This window comes from Phalacrocorax aristotelis, chromosome 3, assembly GCF_949628215.1.
Source record: "Phalacrocorax aristotelis chromosome 3, bGulAri2.1, whole genome shotgun sequence".
NCBI classification, from domain to species: domain Eukaryota; kingdom Metazoa; phylum Chordata; class Aves; order Suliformes; family Phalacrocoracidae; genus Phalacrocorax; species Phalacrocorax aristotelis.
In genome coordinates this window covers 121,111,114-121,132,550 of record NC_134278.1, presented here as the reverse complement: position 1 = coordinate 121,132,550, position 21,437 = coordinate 121,111,114, and the positions used below count along the sequence as shown (strand labels likewise).

Below are 21,437 nucleotides of genomic sequence, written 5' to 3'. Positions count from 1 at the left end.
GGGCTTATAATAACAAATCTATGCAGTTTGTGTATTTCTTGCTGCAATGTAAACATCGCGGGGGGGGGGGGGGGGCTGTGTGTTCTTTAATACTTTATAATTAACAGCACTTTGCAGACGCTTTTTGAACAGAAGTCTTTCAGTGAAGAATACCAGTCATTATGTATGGCCAGTAACTTCAGCTGCAATGAAAAAGTGTAAGATGAAGTTCTGTAAGGTTGTCAGCATCTTGGATAAAACATCATCCTCAGGACCTGCAACACCACCTAAAACAGCGGAATTCGGCTATTTAATGCAAATGCTCTCTAAAATGGCTAGTTTTATTTACTGAGTTAAGAAATCTTGGCAAAGCCCTCAAGCAAAGATTAGCAAGTATGTGTGTGTATTCTGCTTAAGACCAAAGGGGCTGCCTGCCTTACTCCTTCAAGTTACAGTGTTTTTGGGCTTACCACAAGAGCTAGCAATCAACAAAACAGAAATACAGAAAATGTGACCATTTACTAATTAAATATGGATAAGTCCATAACAATGTGGGGGGTTTATTTTCACAGCTAAAAATATCAAGTAGATGAGAATTCCAAAATGGCAGGGTAGGTACAAAAAAAAAAAAACAAACTAAAACCAACCAAACACCCAGTAATGTGCTTATCTGTCACTACCACATCCTATTTGTAGGAAATCTGCACTGCTCACACAACACAGAGCAGCGTAAGAATTACTGCAGCTATTTTCAGTGTGTGGACTTTTCAAAATATAATTAAAAAGTCAATCCTATAAACAACTAGGAGTCAACTTCTTTCCCGACAGTTGTAATTCAAAAAAAATGTTTCTTACTTCTTAACCTAAACACACTTCCCACTAAACTGAGCCTTTTGGCAACATGTATCTGTAGAAGCAGAGACTTCACAGAAACTATAATATGATTTAAAGACAATATTTCATTTTTGTTCGTTGTACCTGCATTCCCCTTTCAATTTTGTTTTGAATTCTCAAGACACCCTGTATAAAAATGGAATACCTTCATGACAAGGAGGATCATTATTTTGTAGGTATTTCAATTGCTCCTGCTGCTCGTTTCCCTGTTTAAGCACCAATCCCTGGTGGTGACATCAGCCATCCCAGTAATAACCTGCTTTCTGTACTGACGACTGCTTAATTGCCAACGCAAACACAAGACCCATACAGACTAAGCATCTAAGTCTGCCTTCATGAAGTGCTTCACATATTATAAAACCAGGAAAAGAATAAATACATTTCTCAGTTTGTGGGTGTCTTTTCCACACAATTTTTTTGCAAGATTTAAATAGGAAACAAACACCGCTAAGCAGATCTTCAGCCAAATAAAGCAAAATATGAAAATTATGTAATTTATGCATTTATGCCTGTTTTGTGGTCTCTTTCATAAATAATGAGTTAATGTCACTCATTTTTAAGAGTTTTATTTGTTTTGATGGACTCAAAGTAATTCAAAGTAAAGGCCAACTTTCAGAACACATTTTAATGTATATAAATACCACACTCCAAAAATTTATAATATAACCTCCAGTTAGCCCTACATTCATATCTATGCAAAAGAACTATTGCATTTTTCTGTATGAAAGAGGCTAATTCAGTAGCTGAGCAGAAAGGTCTGAGAAAGTTCTAAAACCTCAGGATACCTGTCAGCAACAGAGGTATTAGTTTCTGTAAAAAAAAGTGTTCCAATTTGAATCTGAGAGTTGATAACCTGACAAGTTAATATAACAAAATTTATTTTCTTTAGTGTTTATTTCCAACAAAATATTCTTGATATTGATTCAAAATAGTAACTTCAAAGTAAAATGACCAGCTAGAAACAACTAGCAGCAGTTCTGCTTGCCAAGGAGACTATGAGTTCCCAACTCAGTTTATTTTGACATTATATATGACACTTACAGTCACTCTTCATAAGCATTCTTCATATTATTGTAGCACATAACAGAGTTATCATCAAACCATACATGTTAGTTTTGAATGAAAAGCGTACATTTATATATAAAAATGTATGTTAAAAGTGAATTCATACACTCAAATATATGCTAAAGATACGCAAATTTTAAAATTGTAAGAGAAAAAAACTAATTCTGTGAGATTACAGCATTTTTTTCAGCTAATTATTTAGTTGGTTCACTATTTTGGAATAAATGTGCCAGCAGGCTCTATTTACAATTGTCAGAACATGAATATTAGATTTATGAAGTCAGAGAAGGAAAAGAAGAAATCCGATAGAAGGTTACAGAAAAAGCTTCCAATATTTGCACTATTTATTGATTTACAGTTATTAAATATGTGCTATAAAGTCATTGCAATTGCAATAGAAATAGCTTTGGCACAAAGAAAGCCATTTTGCACATAACATTTTTGATGGCATACATGAGGGTGCCATATAGTTACAGTGAGGATTGGAGCCATAAATTTCCTGGTATGTCTTTATTTAAAAACTGAACAACAATGTTGCCATGGGGCTTTTTCCTAATAAAAAATTTTAATAGAAAACTTTTAACAAATAAAAACAAGGATCAAACATAAAAGTATATTCAACTGCAGATCCAAGCATATCAAATATATAAAAGACACAGCCTTATATCAATCAATTTGTTAAATTTCTACAAATGCTAGCGATGTATTATGCATGTTGAAAGTTCTATGACTGGCTCTTGCTGTTGTATATTGGGTTTCCTCAGCTCTTCAGTTAATCACGTTTTATATGTGACTGCTGATTTGACCCTTCCGCAAAGCATTTGCAGTAGCAGCATTGAAATTTTGAATTATTTTTTTATTGTTTCAGACTTTATACTGCTTCTAGGCACATTCTATTCCCAAAGAAATGTAGTACCCTTATCCTGGACTATCATAATTTTAGGCCAAGGAACATTCTCTCATTTACTTGGAGTTTAGGAAACCAAAACCGGACACAACCAAGATAAAAATGACAAAGCTTACAACAATATTCAGTTCTTTTTCATTAGGTAGGTTGTAAATCCTCTGTCTTTTTTTCTAGACAGTAATAGCACTTGTTCAATTACAACAAACCATTTAGTTCTCTCTTGCCTAATGAATTGAAGTAAGAGCTGTGGAAAAAAAACAAAACGCCAAGCGGAACAGAGATTCAGAATTCTGGTGTGGAGAAACCATCTGAACAAATTTTAGAGTCTAATTTTATTATACAGATAATTACCAATTAAGTTTGTTACAAAGCACAGAATTTGGAATTATCCTGAAAGTGCAAAGCAAGGCAGTTAATCAACTTATTAGTCAGCTGAATCAGTGTACTCTGCAGAGTAACGTACGTAATAGATTTCATTCCTAAAGCTTTTCAACCTTTAAAGCAAAATACTAGAAATAAAAAATGGGAGACACACACTCCAGAAGTATTCCCTAGCAATAAAGAGCCACTCTTAGAATATCATGTTTTATACCACAGTTTATACCATTCTGTGTAGCCTGGAAGTTGAGGGAACACTGTAACGTACAACTAACATACTCCAATCACATAGTACTCAAAACTATATGGGTTACAAAAGGAAGAGTTAGCAAATCAATCCTAGCAGGAAAATCATCAATACAGCCTTACACATTATTTCCAAAATGATAGGACAAGGACGGCAAAAAATATACAAAAATTAAGGGGTTTTCTTTTCTTCAAAGTAGGCCTGTGTTTGTCTCTAAGTACTGATAGTTTTGCTTATTTAAAAATATTTACATGAATATTCTACATTTTGAACCAAAGTAAAGAACACAGCTTATCATGTGATACCGCATGTACTTTTTTACCACACACTCACAAAATATGCTGTTTCAAAGTCTTGATAATGGAATTTGGTCATCTCTACTAAGCCAGGTGAATTTTTTTTTCCTAAAATCAAATTTCAATTTCTTAATGCTACTTTAAATATAATGCCCTCAGTATAACAAATGTATTGAGAAGTAATCACAGTGTTAGAAGTATCCTTCTAGCTCTATACTGCAACATAGTTTATGATCAATAGACACTGCTAAACACTTCAGCCACAGAGTCCAACAGCAACACAAAAAAAAGAAAAAAATTAAGCTTTCAGTCCACAACAAAGATTTCAAGATTGGGCCCTTAAGCAGCAGAAAATTAACTGTAGTTGTCAGTATAAGAAAAACGTATCCAATATTTCTGTCTGCATAATTTGCTTGAAAAAATCCTCTAACATTTTGCTTTAATATATTTAGAATATGTTTTTTGCTTTTAAAGGAAGCCAAAAGAGAATTCGATATGATAATACTTTGTAATTGTAAGAAAGCACACACATAGACCAGTAAAACTGATGCAGTTACATTTTCATTATAGCATGGTCCCTTATTAACTGAACCTAACTAATTTGAAGTTACATAGGCAAAGCAAGGCAAAGATAAATTGCTACTATTCTGCGGGATATTAAATTCAACATGGATCTAGATCTTTAACAGGTATAGAAAATTCATGTTTAGAATCATTTTAACACCAGTTCTCCCCCTGAATGAAATTCAGTGACCTTGACTGTTTTTTTTCCTAATCATAGGAAAAGGAACTGAAGACTCCTAGTACTGACTACACTTTTTGTTACTGTAGTAGGGCAGAAGCCTAAACGGTGGCATTTTCTTGCTTTCACCTGGATGAGAGTCAAGAATATGGATACAAATTTTAAGAATTCCTTCATTTAGAGGACTGTTTGGGAAATGTGCTCCTGAAAGGCATAATCCATGAAAACTCCCAAGCAACTGACTTGGGCGCAACTGTTTAACTAAAAAGAAATCTTTAATCTAAAGGAATTTTAAACCTGAACATACTGAAGGTAGTACAGCTCTGGAAGGAATCAAAAGTAACATGGCACTGCTACAGTCAGTTTCCCAGTGGAAGGATATAATTAAAAGATGAGTTTTCAACACCTTCAACAGTAGGAAACCATTGTAAGGAAATGAAACTTCCTTGGAACACACAGAGAACAGTAAAGGGAAGCAGCCAAAGAAAAAAGTCTGTGTACCATACAGGTGATATGCTTACAGACAGATAAAATGCTGGCTAAACTTTATGCAACTTACTTTCAACAGTTCTAAGTTAATATTTGTAAAAACAGCCTTGTTATTAAGTCCTTTGTATTTCTTAGCAGACAGTCACTACAGTGTGAAATTCACAGGAGAACTTGCTACGGTTAAAGATTTTCCTAATTAAAAGGACCATTTGTCCAACTTACTATACCTGATCTCTAGTCAAAGAGAAGCACATGAGCAAATCAAGAGAGCTTCTTCAAAGAAAACTGCCTACTCTGGAAGGCCATTATTTCCCACTGTGGCAAAAATTTACAGTTAACTTCACTGAATTAGGGAACCATCAGCAACGAACATGAGCAACACTGGCAAACAAGGGTATCACACCTGGAAAAAAGCAGCCCACTCCCAGCAAAGCACATTGCATTCAAATGCCAATAAGCAAAAGCAGGCTGCCATCAAGAAACCCATGATGCAAGATGTTTGCAGCAGCTGCCACAAAGGTGCACCACCCAATGCAGAGGAATGCAAGATACAAGCTTGATCAAAACACGGTGTCAGAGTATCCTCAATAATAAGAAAGGACTCAGAAACATTCTCTGTGGGCTCTGCTCTGCATTCAAATAGGACAGAAAGATGAGTATCTAAGTGATAGGCTCATGTTAAAAACATACTTTCAAAGTACAGTCTTACACACAGAAAATGAAGAAGAAATAGCTAGTTTATAATGCACCACTTTTAAACTCATCGTAGATAGCACTGACTTAATATTGGTGACATAAGTTCAATGTCAAATAAGCCAGCTGAGTGTCCTAGAGAAGGCTGTTATCCCATTACTGCTGAGGGAGATTTTTGTGCCTAGTTCAACTAGCCAAATGGCTCAACATCTGTGGTGTCCAGAACTGGGTTTATACACATGGAGTTAAGCAAGCCATCCTCCCATACGAGAACCCTATAGCACCATGTTTATCCATGGCTGGTAGAGGACAGCCATGAAAAACTTAGTATGCAAATGGGCCTCAGACTGGGCCCAGACATCGCCAGAGCACAGAATGCAAGACAGACACTCTGGCATGCTCAGGCATTATAGCTGAATACAGTTTTATTGTAGGAGAACACAGCAAAACGATAATGCAAAACACAGTATCATGCTGCAACAATACCTGAATGAAGAAACAGTTTTCTAATAAAAATGGCTAGTGTAGATAATAAAAAAAACTACACACTTAGGCCTTTAAGATTATTACACAGCATATAGTACACGAAGTAAGGAAAACCCCCTAGTTCCTGTCATAACAAGATACAGTCTGAACAGCAAACAGCACTGAAAAGGTAGATAAAAGCCCTCTTCTTAGACTGCAATTCTCTTCAATTCCATTTGACAGGTAGAGTTTTTGATATTCTATTCTTCAGTAAAGAGCTGGAGGACAGCAATGGCTTAAAGGCTAATGACACCAAGACGTTTAGCACTTAAGTCGAAACTTCCAAAGTACACAGCAAATGAAGGGGATAGAAGTAATGAAAAATATGAACGCTCCACTCTTTTCTCATAGGTATTTGCAATGGCTATAGCAAAGAAGAGAGTGCATATTTCACATCAGGACAAAAGCAGTCAACATTATTTTTGAGTGTTTGCACTAGATCACGACTATTTCATGCCAGAACATGCTATAGGATGCTTGAAGAAAAAAAAAACAAGCAATTTATTTGTAATTACTTCTCTACCATTAAATTATCCTTCAAGACACAACAGTCTAATTTTTAAAACTAGGAACTATATTTTTTAAATAAATCAATTTTCAAAATTAAAAAAAACCCACACTTCAAAAATACTAGAAAGCAAAAAAGGCAAGAAAAACTATATCCTTTGAAGTGTAACCCAGTGACAGCATTATCACTACAAGCACAGAACATCTTTTTTAAAAACTTACCTCTCCTCCGTTAACATACTCCATCACAAAACACAAACGATCCTTTGTCTGGAAGGAATATTTCAAGGACTTGCAAAGAAAACAGCAAAACCAAACCAATTATCAGCTTGTATTAACCCAATTTCTTGCACTTAAACTGTAACAAAATTTTATTTTATCCTCTTCAGCAAACAATTCTGACTTGGTGAGAACTTTCAGAGTAATTAAAAGTGTAACTTCCTATCTGGAGCTTGAGATGAATTAACACAAAAACCATCATGTCTTCCCTCATCTCTGCCACATGGACATTGATATGAAAACACCATGCTTATTTTAACAGAATACTAAATAGTTACTAAAATACACAAATTACTACTGCATTTCTTATTGCTCTACATGGTACCAGCTGTTCTCACTCATCATATTTTATGATGTCCACTTCCATAATGTCCATGAAGACAGATTACCATATTCTTTTTAATTTCTCCCAGATAAAATCTTAAAAGTGATCTCAACCTCCAGCCTGCTTTCATTTCCAGAGGACTCTCTAGTTCCACATACTATGCCATGTTGAAAACACTCAGTGCCAAATGAATATATTTATTTATGTATAATTTTAAAATTGTAACAAACATTATTATCACCATTGAAATTTTTGATATATCAATGCTCAATTTTCCTTGGAAAAATAATACCAAAGAATATCTACAGATGCAGGCTTGGCCTAAAAGTAACAAAATGCAGTAGAGCTACACATAAAATCATAAGCAGCCTCATGTGACTTAAACACTGCATGTCTCGCTAAAATATTTGTTTAATAATATCAGAAAGATAGGAAGATAAAACTGCAGTGACGTCATTATATGATTTGATTGGAATTACACCTACTCCTACTTACCTTTGCACTTTAATTTAAGGAACTTCGGGGGACCTCATTTCTCTTACTGAATATCCAATAATATTTTGGCCCAGCAATGTAAATACAATCCTCTGCTTTCTAAAGGGTTTGTTTATGATTTTATAAATAGGAAATCTTCTACTTTGATATTTTAATACAAAAAAGAAAATAATTTTTCCCTATCTTAAAATACATGTTAATTATATTTTTAAATCAATGAAAATATTTTCTAGTATATTCTCAAAGGAAAGGAATCAGAATTACTTCTACAGAAGAAAGTCAGTTGTAACATTAAAACTATTAATCATGATTTGTCATGATTCTCAAGATTTTCACGTGCTTTTCAATATTTTCCATTAAATATTAACCATATGAAGACAAAGACATTGATGTAGTGGGATTTGAGGTTTGTTGCTCAGTGGGTACTTATATTGACAAATAGTTATTTGTAACATTTTATTGAAATCTTAATTAAATTTTGAAGGTAAAAATTACTTGACACTGTGAAAGCAATAACTTTTATTTAAAAAGTGATCATACACAAAAATCACAAAAACTGCAAAACAGTTACATTCTACAATTAAATTTGTTTTCAGTGCAGTTAAGCTTTACAAAATTATTATAAACTTTATTTCTGAACTCTAAAATACATATTCTGATATAGGATAAGTACCAGACAGCTACTGCTTGTTTACAGACCACCATGAGAAAGACTTCAAAATTTGTTTGTAAATTATGCTCATAATGTAATATCCATCAGGTTGAAAATTACCAGTAATGTACTTAAAACTAATTCCTAATACTTACTGTTAAAAAAGGGTGTCTGGTGTTTTTCAATACTCTGCTTTCTGTAAGCGTATGAGCCACTTCATCCTGAGAAATAAAGAGTAGAAGAAATAGGTCTGAATTAAGATATAAGTCAACACTTCCAAAAAGAGGAAGTTACAGTACAGTTTTGGAAAGTGAAAAAACCCAAAAGAAACATGAAAAATAGTTCACATGTTTTGAGAAAAGACTTTAAAGTAAATTTAAGTTTGGCAAAATACAATTTAATGTATTTTATGTGATTTTATTTTTCTTATTTTCTTGCTTTAAAATGAAGTCTTTAACTTTATAATCAATGCAGGGAAGGAAGAAATTATAATACTGGATTTGATAGTTTAAAAAAATAGTCATCACAACTTTCCATTTCTGGTATGAATCATCTGAACAACATACCTTCAGAGAGATCAAATCCATCTGCAAGAAATGTACACAGGTAGTAACCGACAGGCAACTATAAAAGCTAATCTAATCTAGCCTAACGTTAGGTAAAGCCATTTTTCCAGTTTTTAAACATTCACTTGTTTGGTATTTGTTTTTCTTTAAAACAGTGTAGCCGTACAAAACCCACTGCTCATCCCCCTGTGCTGTCCAAACCAGCCAGGTGAGCAGTGATCCTCGGACCCGGCCAACCTCCTTCCCTGAGGACGTAGACCTAGCCCACAGGAGGTGGGAGATGGAAGACAGCCACACAACCCCCATTTTCAGCCAGATTTAGGCAAAGGAGTAATTTGGAAAGAGATGGCAAAGCTCTCTTGTCTGTGAGCCTAAATGAGGAGGATTAAAATGAGCCCTGTGCCAAAGGGAGGGGGAGAAACTAACCCAGCCCCAGTGGGCGTTTGTGCCCCGGGAAGCTCACCTACGCTCGTCCCTCTGGATAGCTGCGGGGCAAGGAGGAGCCTGGAAGGGTGACAGCGAGGTCCCAAGGGCAGGGGTATGGCCCCTCATGCCACCAGGTGTGCAGAGAGCAGGGGCCAGGCAGGGATGAGGGGGAAAGGATGGCGGGAAGGGGGCTCATCCTGCGCTGCAATGGCGAGTAACTCCTAAGGACTAGGGAGAAAAGTAGGGCATTCATGGGGTTCATATTGTGTACACACAGACATTTTATGCAATTCTACCAGTAGTACATGCCGGGAATCCCCCCTCTCCAGGCTGCCAGGGGCTGGACCTAAAAAGCCTGAGAGCCACTGGGCTGGTTTAGCCATCTTCTGTAGCACTAAGCTGTCACTGAGCATTATACAGAATTGAAGACTAACTTAGCGCAACTTTAACTTCAATCATGATCCTGCAGAAGTGAAAATATTTAGTCAGAATATACTTTATTATTGCTACAAATAATAGCAATATAACATTATTGTACTGCACATGCTTATCAGACTATATGCTCTGAAGATAAGGTATTATTAAACTAGAAAGTAAACACAGATGTGAGGAGTTTTAAATTAGACTAAAAAAATTGTCGAAATAGGAAGTTCAGCAACAACAACAGAGTTAGTGGTAATAATTTATGATGCCATTTAACTGAACAGTAGTGCAACACTACGTATATACACTACAACCACATACTGAGGGAAGAACAAAAAACACTTCAAGGAGAAAAGCAAGCCTAACCGGGTTTTTACTTATTTATTTTTAAACCTCAGTGGTTCACCACATATAGAGCATAAAAAGCTGGCAATGGCCAGTTTTTCTGGCATTGCCTAGAAGTCTGTAATCTGGTAGCAATTGCCTGGTAAGTGTAATATTAATCTGTCATGAAGTTTTAGGATCACAGAATCATAGAATCATTAAGGTTGGAAAAGACCTCTAGGATCATCAAGTCCAGCCAACAGGATTGGACTCTTGGACCAACAGATTTAGTCTGAACTGGGCAGATGCTACACAGCTTTCTAGGTACAGCTGTCAACGCACCATTTTTTGACTTCATATTATGCTAACTGTTACAGGTATGACCTTCTACTGTGTATATTATATGACATTATAGGCTGAATTGGGACTGCAGATCTGTTCTACCTAGGGACCGTATCCTTAGCAGTGACCTTCAGAGTTTAATGCCATTGATAAATCCCCATGGCATACTTACACACTGACTGGGCTAGACAGCTGAGTTCACACTCAAGTCTGCTTTTGGTTTTGGTTCAGGGTAGAGTGGAAAAAATGATATTTCGTGAGTATAGGGAAAAAAACACGGTCACTTCATTTTTGAAGATCTAAGCATAGTCTATTTTTTACTCTTTCATCAGTTTCCTATCAAAATAAAACAATACTATAGAAAACTTAGAAGGACTCCCTTCAAAACAAAATTTCAGTTCTGAGGAAATAAAATATAAAAGACCGAGGTGCTCCCATTTTCATCACAGGATGAAAGGCACGTTTCCTCACACACTTAATCTTCTTATTAAGTCTATAAATAGGCAGAAAACCAGACCCTGGTCTGCTTCAAGGAGTGCGAGGTTCTGGCCAATCTATCACTGACCTAGCTTTCTGTTTTCAGGTAAACAGATCAATGAACAGTTGCATCCCTGAACTCTTCAAAATTTCTCTGGCTTTATACATACTTCTACGAACAAGAATCTCTGCTCAACAGAGATTAACAAAAGTAACAAGGTTAACTGAGAATGAGTTTTAATCCTTGTAAAATTCAGTGATATTGTAGAAGCCAGCAAAGTAAAAGCAAAAACCCTAAAATTCAAAAATGCTTTTTTTTATTTTATGGATGCAAAGAAACAAGCTGAAAAGCACTGAAGGCTGGAAGGGTATAACCAAGCAGCAGCAGAACAGGAGCTCATAGCAGTCAGAGATAAAACTCTGATTTAGGTGACAAAGACACCCTCTGTGCCACAGGCAAGCAGAGCACTGGGGAAGGATGTCTGGCTGGAGACTGGGCCACTGCACACAGCAGAGACTGAGACCCAAAGGGCAACCCGCAGAGATTGCTGCCGTTTATAAAGTCTTACAAGGAGGGCCACTGAGATACTCCTTCCCATGCAGAATCAGGAGAATGCAGCAGGGATACACTCTCTTCTTTTCGTTTCTCCTGATTTTGAAGAATAAAAGGGCACTCTGTTGCTGTTAGCCCAAATCGTATACATGCCGACCTGCCTGCAGCGCACGCGAGACAGCTGCTAGGGGCACACAGAACTCACAGGACAGTCTCTTCTCTGCTGAAGACATGAATTTAAGTCTCTCCCCTTGCATCAGGGCTGGTTTTAATGAAACTCAAGGAAATATAATTGGTTCTGAGGTTCCTACTCCTCTAACAAATTTCAGTGAGACTGATCAACACATTCAAAAGTATTAGAAAGTGAGTGACAGATGGACAAATGAACATAGACTGAAAAACTCTGTAAGCCGTTTTCATAGGCCAATAGGGAAATCAGAAAAATCTGAAAGATACTTTAAAATAAAATATATGTGAACCACAGTAGTTCCCATCACACTCAGTTTTTACAAATACTGGTATCGTTAGCCTCAGGCATTCCAAATTCCCAGTCAGATCCACATCCCTCAAAAACCTCCTTACTTAATAATTGGGATTATTTTTAATTGTGTCTCATGGTGGTAATAGCATGGAGGTTTCTTGCTCTCAACTTGTTCTGTCCAAGTGGGATTCAAAACTTTAGAACTGAGAGAAACAAAGCTCAGAGTAGATGATCTTCAAGTTTAAAGTTAGTAAACGCGTGACCGAGCACAACAGTTAGTAACACTAAACTAATCAAGTTTAAGTGATTGGACAATGCCAGTTTAAACCATTTCCTCAGACATCAGCATTAGACTTTTCTTGTTCCTCAAAAACTGAAAAACAAATTGTTAGGCCCATGCACAGTCATCTCATCTAACAGCAGGAACAGAGCACAGGCCCATTAAATTAATTGTGTTTATGGAGATAAATGAGGTTGATTTAGAAAAAATTAAGTATGTAAGATACCCTGCAATGCACTTTTTCTTGATTTAAACTTGGATTGCACTATATTCCTGCTCAGTGAACTCTCTTGGTGCTTTAGCTCACTCTAGATTATAAGACACTGGAAAAGGCATGCAAAATGGGTACACATACTTTTTTTGTACTCCTGTTTTCTGAAGATACACAGATATTTCTATCAGACTCAGTTACCATCAAAAATCAAATATACCTTACGTATTAGAGATTATCCCATTCAAAAACAATGACACAATATTATAACCTTCCTCACCTTCGCAATAATGACTTCTTTTTTCAAAATCTTCATAGCATAGTATTTCCCACTAGCCTTCTCTCGAACCAGGATAACTTTGCCGAACGTGCCTTTGCCCAGTAGTTTTAAATAGTCAAAATCATTCATTGTCTATAAGGAGCAAAGAACAAGGATTAGCAAGACTTATGCTATTCCAATATCCACACAAGTGTGTCTGTATATAACCAAATGCTGTTACCAGTATAATAAGAAAAGTTTAAAAAGATAGGTAAATTTCTACGATTAAGTTCGTAATAGTTAACTGCATCCTTAAACCACTAGGATATGTTGTTCGATACTATTATTATAGTTCTCTAAAGTCAAGTACTGCAGAGTATACTACAAACACACACTTATTTTTACAAAGCACACGCAGAACAAAGTCTTAGCCTATACCAGCATCTCATGAATTCTCCACAGCTAGGAAAGCTCATCAACTCATGTATTACCAGGGACACAAGAACATGGCATATCAGTAGGTTTTGTGTAACAAACCACTGCACTGATGGCTTTTTTTAAATATACGCGATCCTCACTGCAATATTACGCTAGTAAAACTCTACAACAGTCTTTGTATTAGAGGTGGTCCTTAAAAAATTTGAATACAAATTACAATTACATGTTTTTACATTAATCAATCTGGCTCTGAAACGGAAGAGGTGGCAAGTTTTCCTCTTTCATGTGACTCCATTATAATGATGACTCAAACATTTAGTATCACCCTACTTTTGCAGGTTAAATGTACTACACCCAAGAGCCAGTTCCACCAACAGACAGTTTGAGCCCAGTATCAGCTCAATTGGAGTGTCACACACTGCAAGAATATGACCAGATCACCTCAGATTCCAAAGCAGTTTAGCCACTTTCATGAGCACAAAGCTTGAGTCCATAATCATCTTAGTTCTGCAAGTTAATTTCACAGCCAGTTCAGAAGCATCAACCCCGTGGTCTATACATTAGATGCAAAGATGAGGATGTAGAAAAAACAGCACAATACTGAGAATGCAGCAACTGCATAGAGTCACCTTGGATTGACAGCAGGGTTTCTTTGGCCACCTCAAGGCCAATCACTGGTTTCCACTGTGTGTTTCCACAGCACATCTTTCATTGTGCTGTGTTACTGGCTTTGTTGCAGCGCCACATAACCACACACAGACCGTTAAGGCACCCAGGAACCTTGAGGAAAGCAGTTAAAAGCTCTGAAAGGCAACATACACACCTCTTCTCGTTATAGTACTGTCAGGCAGTATCAGTAACCTTCCTTTCTTTGTGAATAATACACCTCAAAACATTTATAGAGAGTAATCATACTCTGAGTCTCAGTTTTGCTAAGTTAAATATATTTAATCCTGTTATGTATGAGGAAGAGAAGATCATGCCTTATCTTTCATCTTCCTAGTGTCTCTTTCTATTGCTAGTTGCAGCCTCAGGCAGTTTTCTCAAATACTGGTATTCGAGATAAACTTCTAATTGTGTCTTCCACAACGGAATTAGTACTTCCTTTATCCCTACCAGAAACACCTCTAAATGGTGCCTACGTATCTCACACACATTCCCAGTGTAGAGCTACTGGGCATATCCTCAGTGTGCAATCACAAATAGTGGCAGCAAAATACACTCTCTCTTGTGAGAAAGTATAAAGCGCAAAATTTCCTTCTGAAATTATTTATTTCTTTAAGCTCAAGTGCATGATACTATTACTGTGGATCTGAAGTTGTTGTTGACAAACTGTGAAAATAATTTATGCAATTGCTTACTCAGAGTCAGTCTGAAATCTGCTCACATAAGAGGTAGAATTGAAGTTCCATCAACCACTTTAACGCTGTAATTCCTTAGCTTTTAAGTGTTCAACCTGGAACTTGAAAGCTGCAAAAGGTCTCCAACAGACTACTTAAGGTAACACCTGGATAGCTGGATATTTCAAAGCTTTATTAAAGAGAAGATGCTTTTCATATATCAATTTTCTAGCTGTATCAGCAGGAATTAAATCTTTTTTTCCATGTAATGGTTGATTGGTAGCTTCTAAGCAAACTATCCTTACTGAATTCTGTTCTTTGCTCACACATAAACATATTTAAACATTTTGCACTGACAGATCTTATTTTGCTGCCAAAACCACATCAGGAAGAACGAAACTGCATTTATCCCAGTAAAAAATATGAGTAACAGAAATTTCAAAGGTTCAGTATACTTTTCACCTAAAGCAAATCCACACAAGTGAGTGTAAAAAAGTTTATGCCTGCAGAGCAATCCTTAAACAGGCAACTTTTCTAAAAACTAGTATAATGTGTTACAACTAGTGATGATGATGATGAAGTATGTGAAGTTGTGATCCAAACACTACATGGCTACTAGTACTTAATCAACTAAAGGTAAGACTTCTCAAATATCACAGTCAGTACTTTGGAAAGTCATGTTATCTACTTCAATAGTTCTATAACAATCAAGTAAAAACAACTGCTTTTGTGCTAAAGCAGTGACGATTGACAAAAACACATGAAAAATCCATTCAAAACACAATTTAGGCGAAAAAATGAGTAATTCAGGGCAGAATCCTCCGTATCTTTGGTCATAAACCATTGTGTTCCCAACATAGAATGGCCAACAGCTTTCTTGATAAATTCCAAGTTAGTGACCGTAACAACTTATCACTTCCAACACTCAAAACTTTATGGGATCATAGCAGCCTCAAATGGGTAGCTTCTTCCCATACTTCTGATCTTCTCTGAGATGCTGGACTTAGAGAGAGGCCATCAGATTCTGCATAAAACCAGCTCAGAAAAACAGCCCTTTGCCCGCACACAGGAGGAGGATCTTGGCTTGACTGAGCACAGACATGGGTTTGATGCTCAGGGCAGCAAGCCAATCAAATTGAAAGACTCATTCGGCCAAAATCTGCTTACATAATGTTCATCAAAGCAGTCATGAATCTAGCTGCAAGCTCAGTGAAAACAAGTTAAAAAATATGTATATTTATAAGAGGAAGGTAATAGGTTTGCAAGATTTTGAGCCATGGCTTAACAGCAGGTTATGGCAGTAGTGCTAGTTCTAAGAATAAAGTCTGCTGATGCTCTCATTCTTTACAAGCTCAGCAGAAGGCTTAGAGATGATACACAGTGCAGGGTAACTCAAAAAGTCTGCCAAAGAACACAAGACCTTGGGAGATAAAAACACAGATGCCATAGCTAAGGGTGTACTGAAAACTGGTGGAAAAATGGAAATACTTCCTAACCCTGAGGGATGTTGGTAAGCAAGTGTGGAGGCTCCCTTAAGACTGGATTCTTTCTCCACCTTTTTCATTCCTACTGAACTCTGAGGATTGAATTTTTTTCCTCACTACATTACTTTCTGGTTTCCTCTGAAAAATCTTTTCTTTACTTATCCTGCACCCTGCAAAACAAATTTGTAAACAAAGGAAAAGCAATGAAGCTACAGGAAACTACACTAACCAAAGAAACACATGATGGACGGCCTTCTGTAAAGCCTATTTGCTCCCCTATGGATGATCTGTTCAAAAGAGTACATCCCACTACAGGTGTTGAAAACTCCTACCAAGGAACTAATTTTTAAAAATTCCTGATTTGTACAAAGATCATAGCACCTGGAGTTTTCACCTGACTTCATCAGGAAGAAACTCTACTTACAAGGAATAGTACAGGAAGAAATAAAACCAGTTTCATAAAAATTTCTAGCGCTCCTAATTTTAGTGATGCTATTACTGTAAAACTTAAGTGGCACATTGACATTATTTTAAAAATTGCAAAAAAACTTTTTAAAACGTGCTTTTGGTTCTTCCATCTAATCTGCCCAGGGACATTGCTGTCACGTCTGTTCAAATCAAGTTCTACATCTGAAAGACTGTTTTCTTCATAAACCTTTTGCTACCTTTTTAGAGAAGAATAGGCCCACTCCTCTCTGTCTTGTTTCTTAATCTGATTATCCTCTGCTACTCATAAGTATACCATCTGGTGCATGCACAAGCAAAATTCACTGGGCTTAGATGTAAAATCAGGTGACAAAACAAGCTTGTAGGACACATTGTGCAAAAATCCCTGAAACGAAAAGAAATCCAGTACTAAAAAAAAATAAAGGAAATAGAAATACATTAAGTCATTATAGTTTAAATGTTCTGATTATATTAACACCTACAAAAGCTTAATCAGAAGCTTTTCAGAAACATTTCTACAAAACAGAAACAGTTATAAAGAATATATATATATATTTCCCAATTTCCATTAACATATAGGGAGCAACAACTCCCCGATATTATGACCACTTAATATTTTTTATTCCAAAAACTTCTGAGAACGTTTCAGCTACAACAGTCAGAAATCTGTAGTGGGATTTTGAGTTTTGGCAAAAATAAAAGAAAAAGAAAATCCGTGCAATCCTCAGTATGCTCTTCACTGGCTACAAAAACTCCACTCTGCTCTATTTTTAGGTGTTGAATATCACCATTTTTCATTTCACCTTTGTTTTGTAGAGTTTGCATTTGGCTTGTTGCCAAAGCCGTTAAACATCCTGCAGCATTACACATGCACTGTCCCAGCATCTTATTTCTGCATTTCCTAAAGGGCAAGTGGCAAGACAGAAACAAAACTGATCTTCCTTCTCCTCCTGTTCCCACAACCCCTTTTGTTGTATGGGAAAATGCACTGCACTGTGCACAAGGAAAGCATACATTCCAGATAAACTACCTATGTAAGGCAGCATTAATTCTGATACCTTGAAAATGTTTGTTGTTATGCAGTGGTTTTGTACTCCACTAAGGGGATACACAGACTTGGAGCAGTGCTCTGATCTCTAATAGAGCAAACCCAAATCCCTTCCACATAACCGCACTGCCTCTCCAAGACTGACACATCTCGAACGCTGCCTCTGTCTTGCTGTCACTTATCCTATTTTACCCTGGAGCACAACCATTAAACACCTATGCCACAAGTCTAAAAGTTCAGTGTCAACCTGACCATGTATCATGAGAGTTATTGTTATAGCTGTACAGAATTAGTTTTTACCTTTTTCTATAGCAGAAAAAGGTTAGAAAATTGCATACAATGAAACAACATGAAAGAACTGTGTTTCACTGCAAACTCAAGTTCTGAAAAGTTAGGACATGATAGAACTAAGGTTCCTATGACACCTTTGCTATATTCATAAGGGCATAGTTTTCAGCCACTGATTTTTCTATGATTCTTGCTTCATATAGTACAACAAACAAAGCAGGATCTATAAGTAAAGGCACACATGCACTATTTCTTTTCATCGTTCATCATTCAAAGGGACTCAATTACATTGGCTATAAGACCGTTTTGCTCCGTCAGCAGACTTCCACTTAGTTTTCTACAGGTTTCACTTCTAGCTAGAAAGAATGAAGCCAGTCCTTCAGAAACAGGTTATTATTTCTTATGCCATTTCTATGCATTTCTTGAATCATGTCAATCCTTTATAGTAAATGAGAGACATCCATTTGAATGATCCATTCTTCAAGAGTAGTCCATACTAACAGAAACAGAGGACAGAATGGAAACACAAAACAGTACGCAAACTTTTGTACAGCACTGAATCTTTAAAACATGCTCTTAGTTGTGTGTTTATCCTATTGACTCTGGAGATACAAGTATATTACAGCCAACAACATACGTATTCCTACTTACACCAAAAGCTGAGAAGGACTACAAAAAACAAAACCACTGTTTTCTCTTACTTCATTGAAAACTAAATCAGAGTTGTTTTCCCAGATAGCAAAAATCAAGGTCATTAAAAGCTACATCCTGCTAGCCTTTCTCATGCAAATTTGTACTGGGTATTATTTGCATGAGAAAGGGGGCAAATCTACTTGTCTCAAGAAAAATATTTTATTATCATACTTCTGAAAGAGTCAACAAACAAAAAGGAAAAGATGAAAATAATATTCAAAAAATAAGCAGAATGTTAACATGTGCCTGAACAGTTGAACCATTTTTCAGAAGTGCCGTATCAGATAGCATAACAAATACATAAAACTAGAGCAGTTCAGCTTTACTGAAATAAAAAAGTACTTTTATACTTGTAATACACTGAAATTTATGTAGAAATACTTTTCTCTGCATATTGTTTTACACAACTAGACCATTCTACAAAAGTTATTTACATATTAGACTTTTCAGTTATTTTTTTAATGCCATTACCTTCCTTTTATGATGGGTTGTTGAAGCATCCATCTCTTCTTCTCCTATATTGTCTATCTGTGAAGTTGGACTACAGTTCATCCTCTCCTCTTCTTGCCTCTGAAGTCTGTCTGCTACAGCCTGGATTGCTTCTGTCCATTCTTCCCTATCATGAACAAGCCAACACCCCTATTAGAAACTCATTAAATACATCCAAATAAATGGTTTATAACATTTTTCACATGCTACATTGCTTCAACGTTCAATTCTCATGTTACACAGCAGAAGCCTCATGTAAATTAATAACTTCAATTTCCTTTCAAATTATGCACTATGTTACAGGTGGTGAAGTTGACCGGCACCAAAAAGGATCACTGCACGGTTGATTTCAAGAATTACGATTGTCTGATTTTTAAAATATTTTAATAGTGAAAACTTGAAAACACTTGCTCCAGATATAATACAAATGAAAGCATGGAATGTCCTCTCCTATCCTATACTCTCTGATAATAACTTGACATTCTAAGAGACTTTGTATTCTCCCTCCCTGCAAGACATTTTCACAGAAAATAAAGTAAGATTTATTAAGCCACACCTAGTATTAGTCTCAACAGGACAGATGCCCACAGTGGGAAGACTCAGTGCATAACCAGAGACATAGTATAGAACATTTTAGCAAGGTACACCATCCCATAGCACCTACATGCTTTTGGTGCATTAAAAAAAGTTAAGAGTTTGTCTATGTTTATTGAAACAAGAAAAACTAATAAGGAAACATAAAATAAATTATAACAAACATACTTCTTTCTGTGCCAAAAAAGGAGCATATTAGGAAGAATAAAAGGAAAATTTAAGACACAGAGGCTGGAAAATACTTCAGTGCAGGCTTCTATTGTTCAAAATTTAACACTTCAGAGACATATCATGACATAGTTTTGGCTTATTTGAACACACTCATCCCACCTACTCGCAGGCGACTCTTACACTAGCTATGAGCTCAGCTAATATTTTACAGAAGCTGACTCATATGTTCTTCAAATAACTGTTCAGATATGCTCAGAATCTTACAGTTCCAAGTGCTGATAGCTGTGCAGTCCCAGCAGAGACTGTGCCGAGGCTTCTGAGTAAAGAACAGAGAAAGCAAAACAAAAATAAAGCCCTCACCGTTCTTCTGGAGTGTCTACATGGAACGTCCTCTCTATGACAGTGGTCCACTGAAGACATCTGATAATGAATGTGTTTGGCTTTGGTCGCTCTGTTTTCATTAGCTGACATTCTAGAGAAATACATGACATTACCTTTTTTTATACATTGCCAGTTAACGGGTGAAGAGCAAATAAAATCACTTAGACAAAATACGTATAGCTTATGTATACCTATCCAGCATGTATCCAGCACATATAAGGAAATACAGAATGGCACTATAACCATGGGCTTGAACAAAAGGTAGCAGGTAATAATCATAAGGTAAAGAAAGCAGTCAGAGGAAGTGATGGAACTTGTATTGTTGCCCATATCAAGAGCGTGATCTTTGTTTGCGAAATAGGTCTGTGTTATGAGAGTATTGAAGAGTATTAGATCCCGGATTTCTCTAGTATGCCAAGGTAACAGCAGTAGCCACAGGCACATTTTTCCATCTGTACCTGGCAGGAAGAATGTGACACTTTCCCTTCAGTGATAACCATGCCACAATTCCCCACATGACTGTCACTTAAGGATTAGATTTATTGTAAAATACCCTATCTGAGAAAATTCTGATGTTGAAACTAGTCTGATTATTAAATATAGAATAACCCCACGCACACCCCCAGTGGGGCTGTCCCAGGAAATCAGCTAGTTCTCCTTGTGCCCCAGGGCAGAATCATGTCTACCTACGCTGTTTCTGCTAAACATTGCTTTAAACTCTTTCTACAGTCCCCGAAAAGCAGTAATTTCAAAACCTCTGTAAGCAAACTATTCCATCCAACTATAAGGAAACTCATTATTTTTATAGTTGGAAGATCTCTTTTAGCATTTAATGCAACTGTTCCTATAATTTAAGCATATTGTTTCTTGCCCTGTTGACTGATTTATCTTTTCAGCAACTATCCCTTTTAGGCCTTCGAACACTGTTTTATCTCTCTTCAGTCTTCTCTGGCCTAAATCAGTTCAACCAATCTGTCCTCACAGGTTGTGCTTTCAGATCCGAGATCTTCCTTGTCACACAATTCTAGTCATAGAGTAGACTGCCTATTCTTTTTCACAAGACCACAACACTGGTAATTCAGGCAATGGTTCAATGGGACCGTGTGTTAGATTTTATGATGCGACATACTGCACTGAACGTTACACCTGCAAAACACTGACGTACTAGAACTCTCTATTCATGCAAATCTATTTAAACGTTTTTGTAAGTTAAGGTTACTCTGTCAAAAGTGTAATTTGTTTTCCTGCA

General features: G+C 36.5%; 1 protein-coding gene across 3 annotated transcripts in view; it reads right to left on the bottom strand.

Moving 5' to 3' along the window:
- AKT3 (AKT serine/threonine kinase 3) overlaps positions 1 to 21,437 on the bottom strand; it is a 153,397-nt gene that overhangs the window by 38,352 nt on the left and 93,608 nt on the right. For all 3 annotated transcript variants that reach the window (XM_075089395.1, XM_075089394.1, XM_075089396.1), the window contains exons 4-8: positions 20,168 to 20,279; positions 19,025 to 19,169; positions 12,837 to 12,968; positions 8,629 to 8,694; positions 6,945 to 7,013 (exon numbers count right to left, since the gene is read on the bottom strand). In XM_075089395.1, coding sequence (XP_074945496.1) covers positions 6,945 to 7,013; positions 8,629 to 8,694; positions 12,837 to 12,968; positions 19,025 to 19,169; positions 20,168 to 20,279 — 524 coding nt within the window. The remainder of the gene's footprint in view (positions 1 to 6,944; positions 7,014 to 8,628; positions 8,695 to 12,836; positions 12,969 to 19,024; positions 19,170 to 20,167; positions 20,280 to 21,437) is intronic.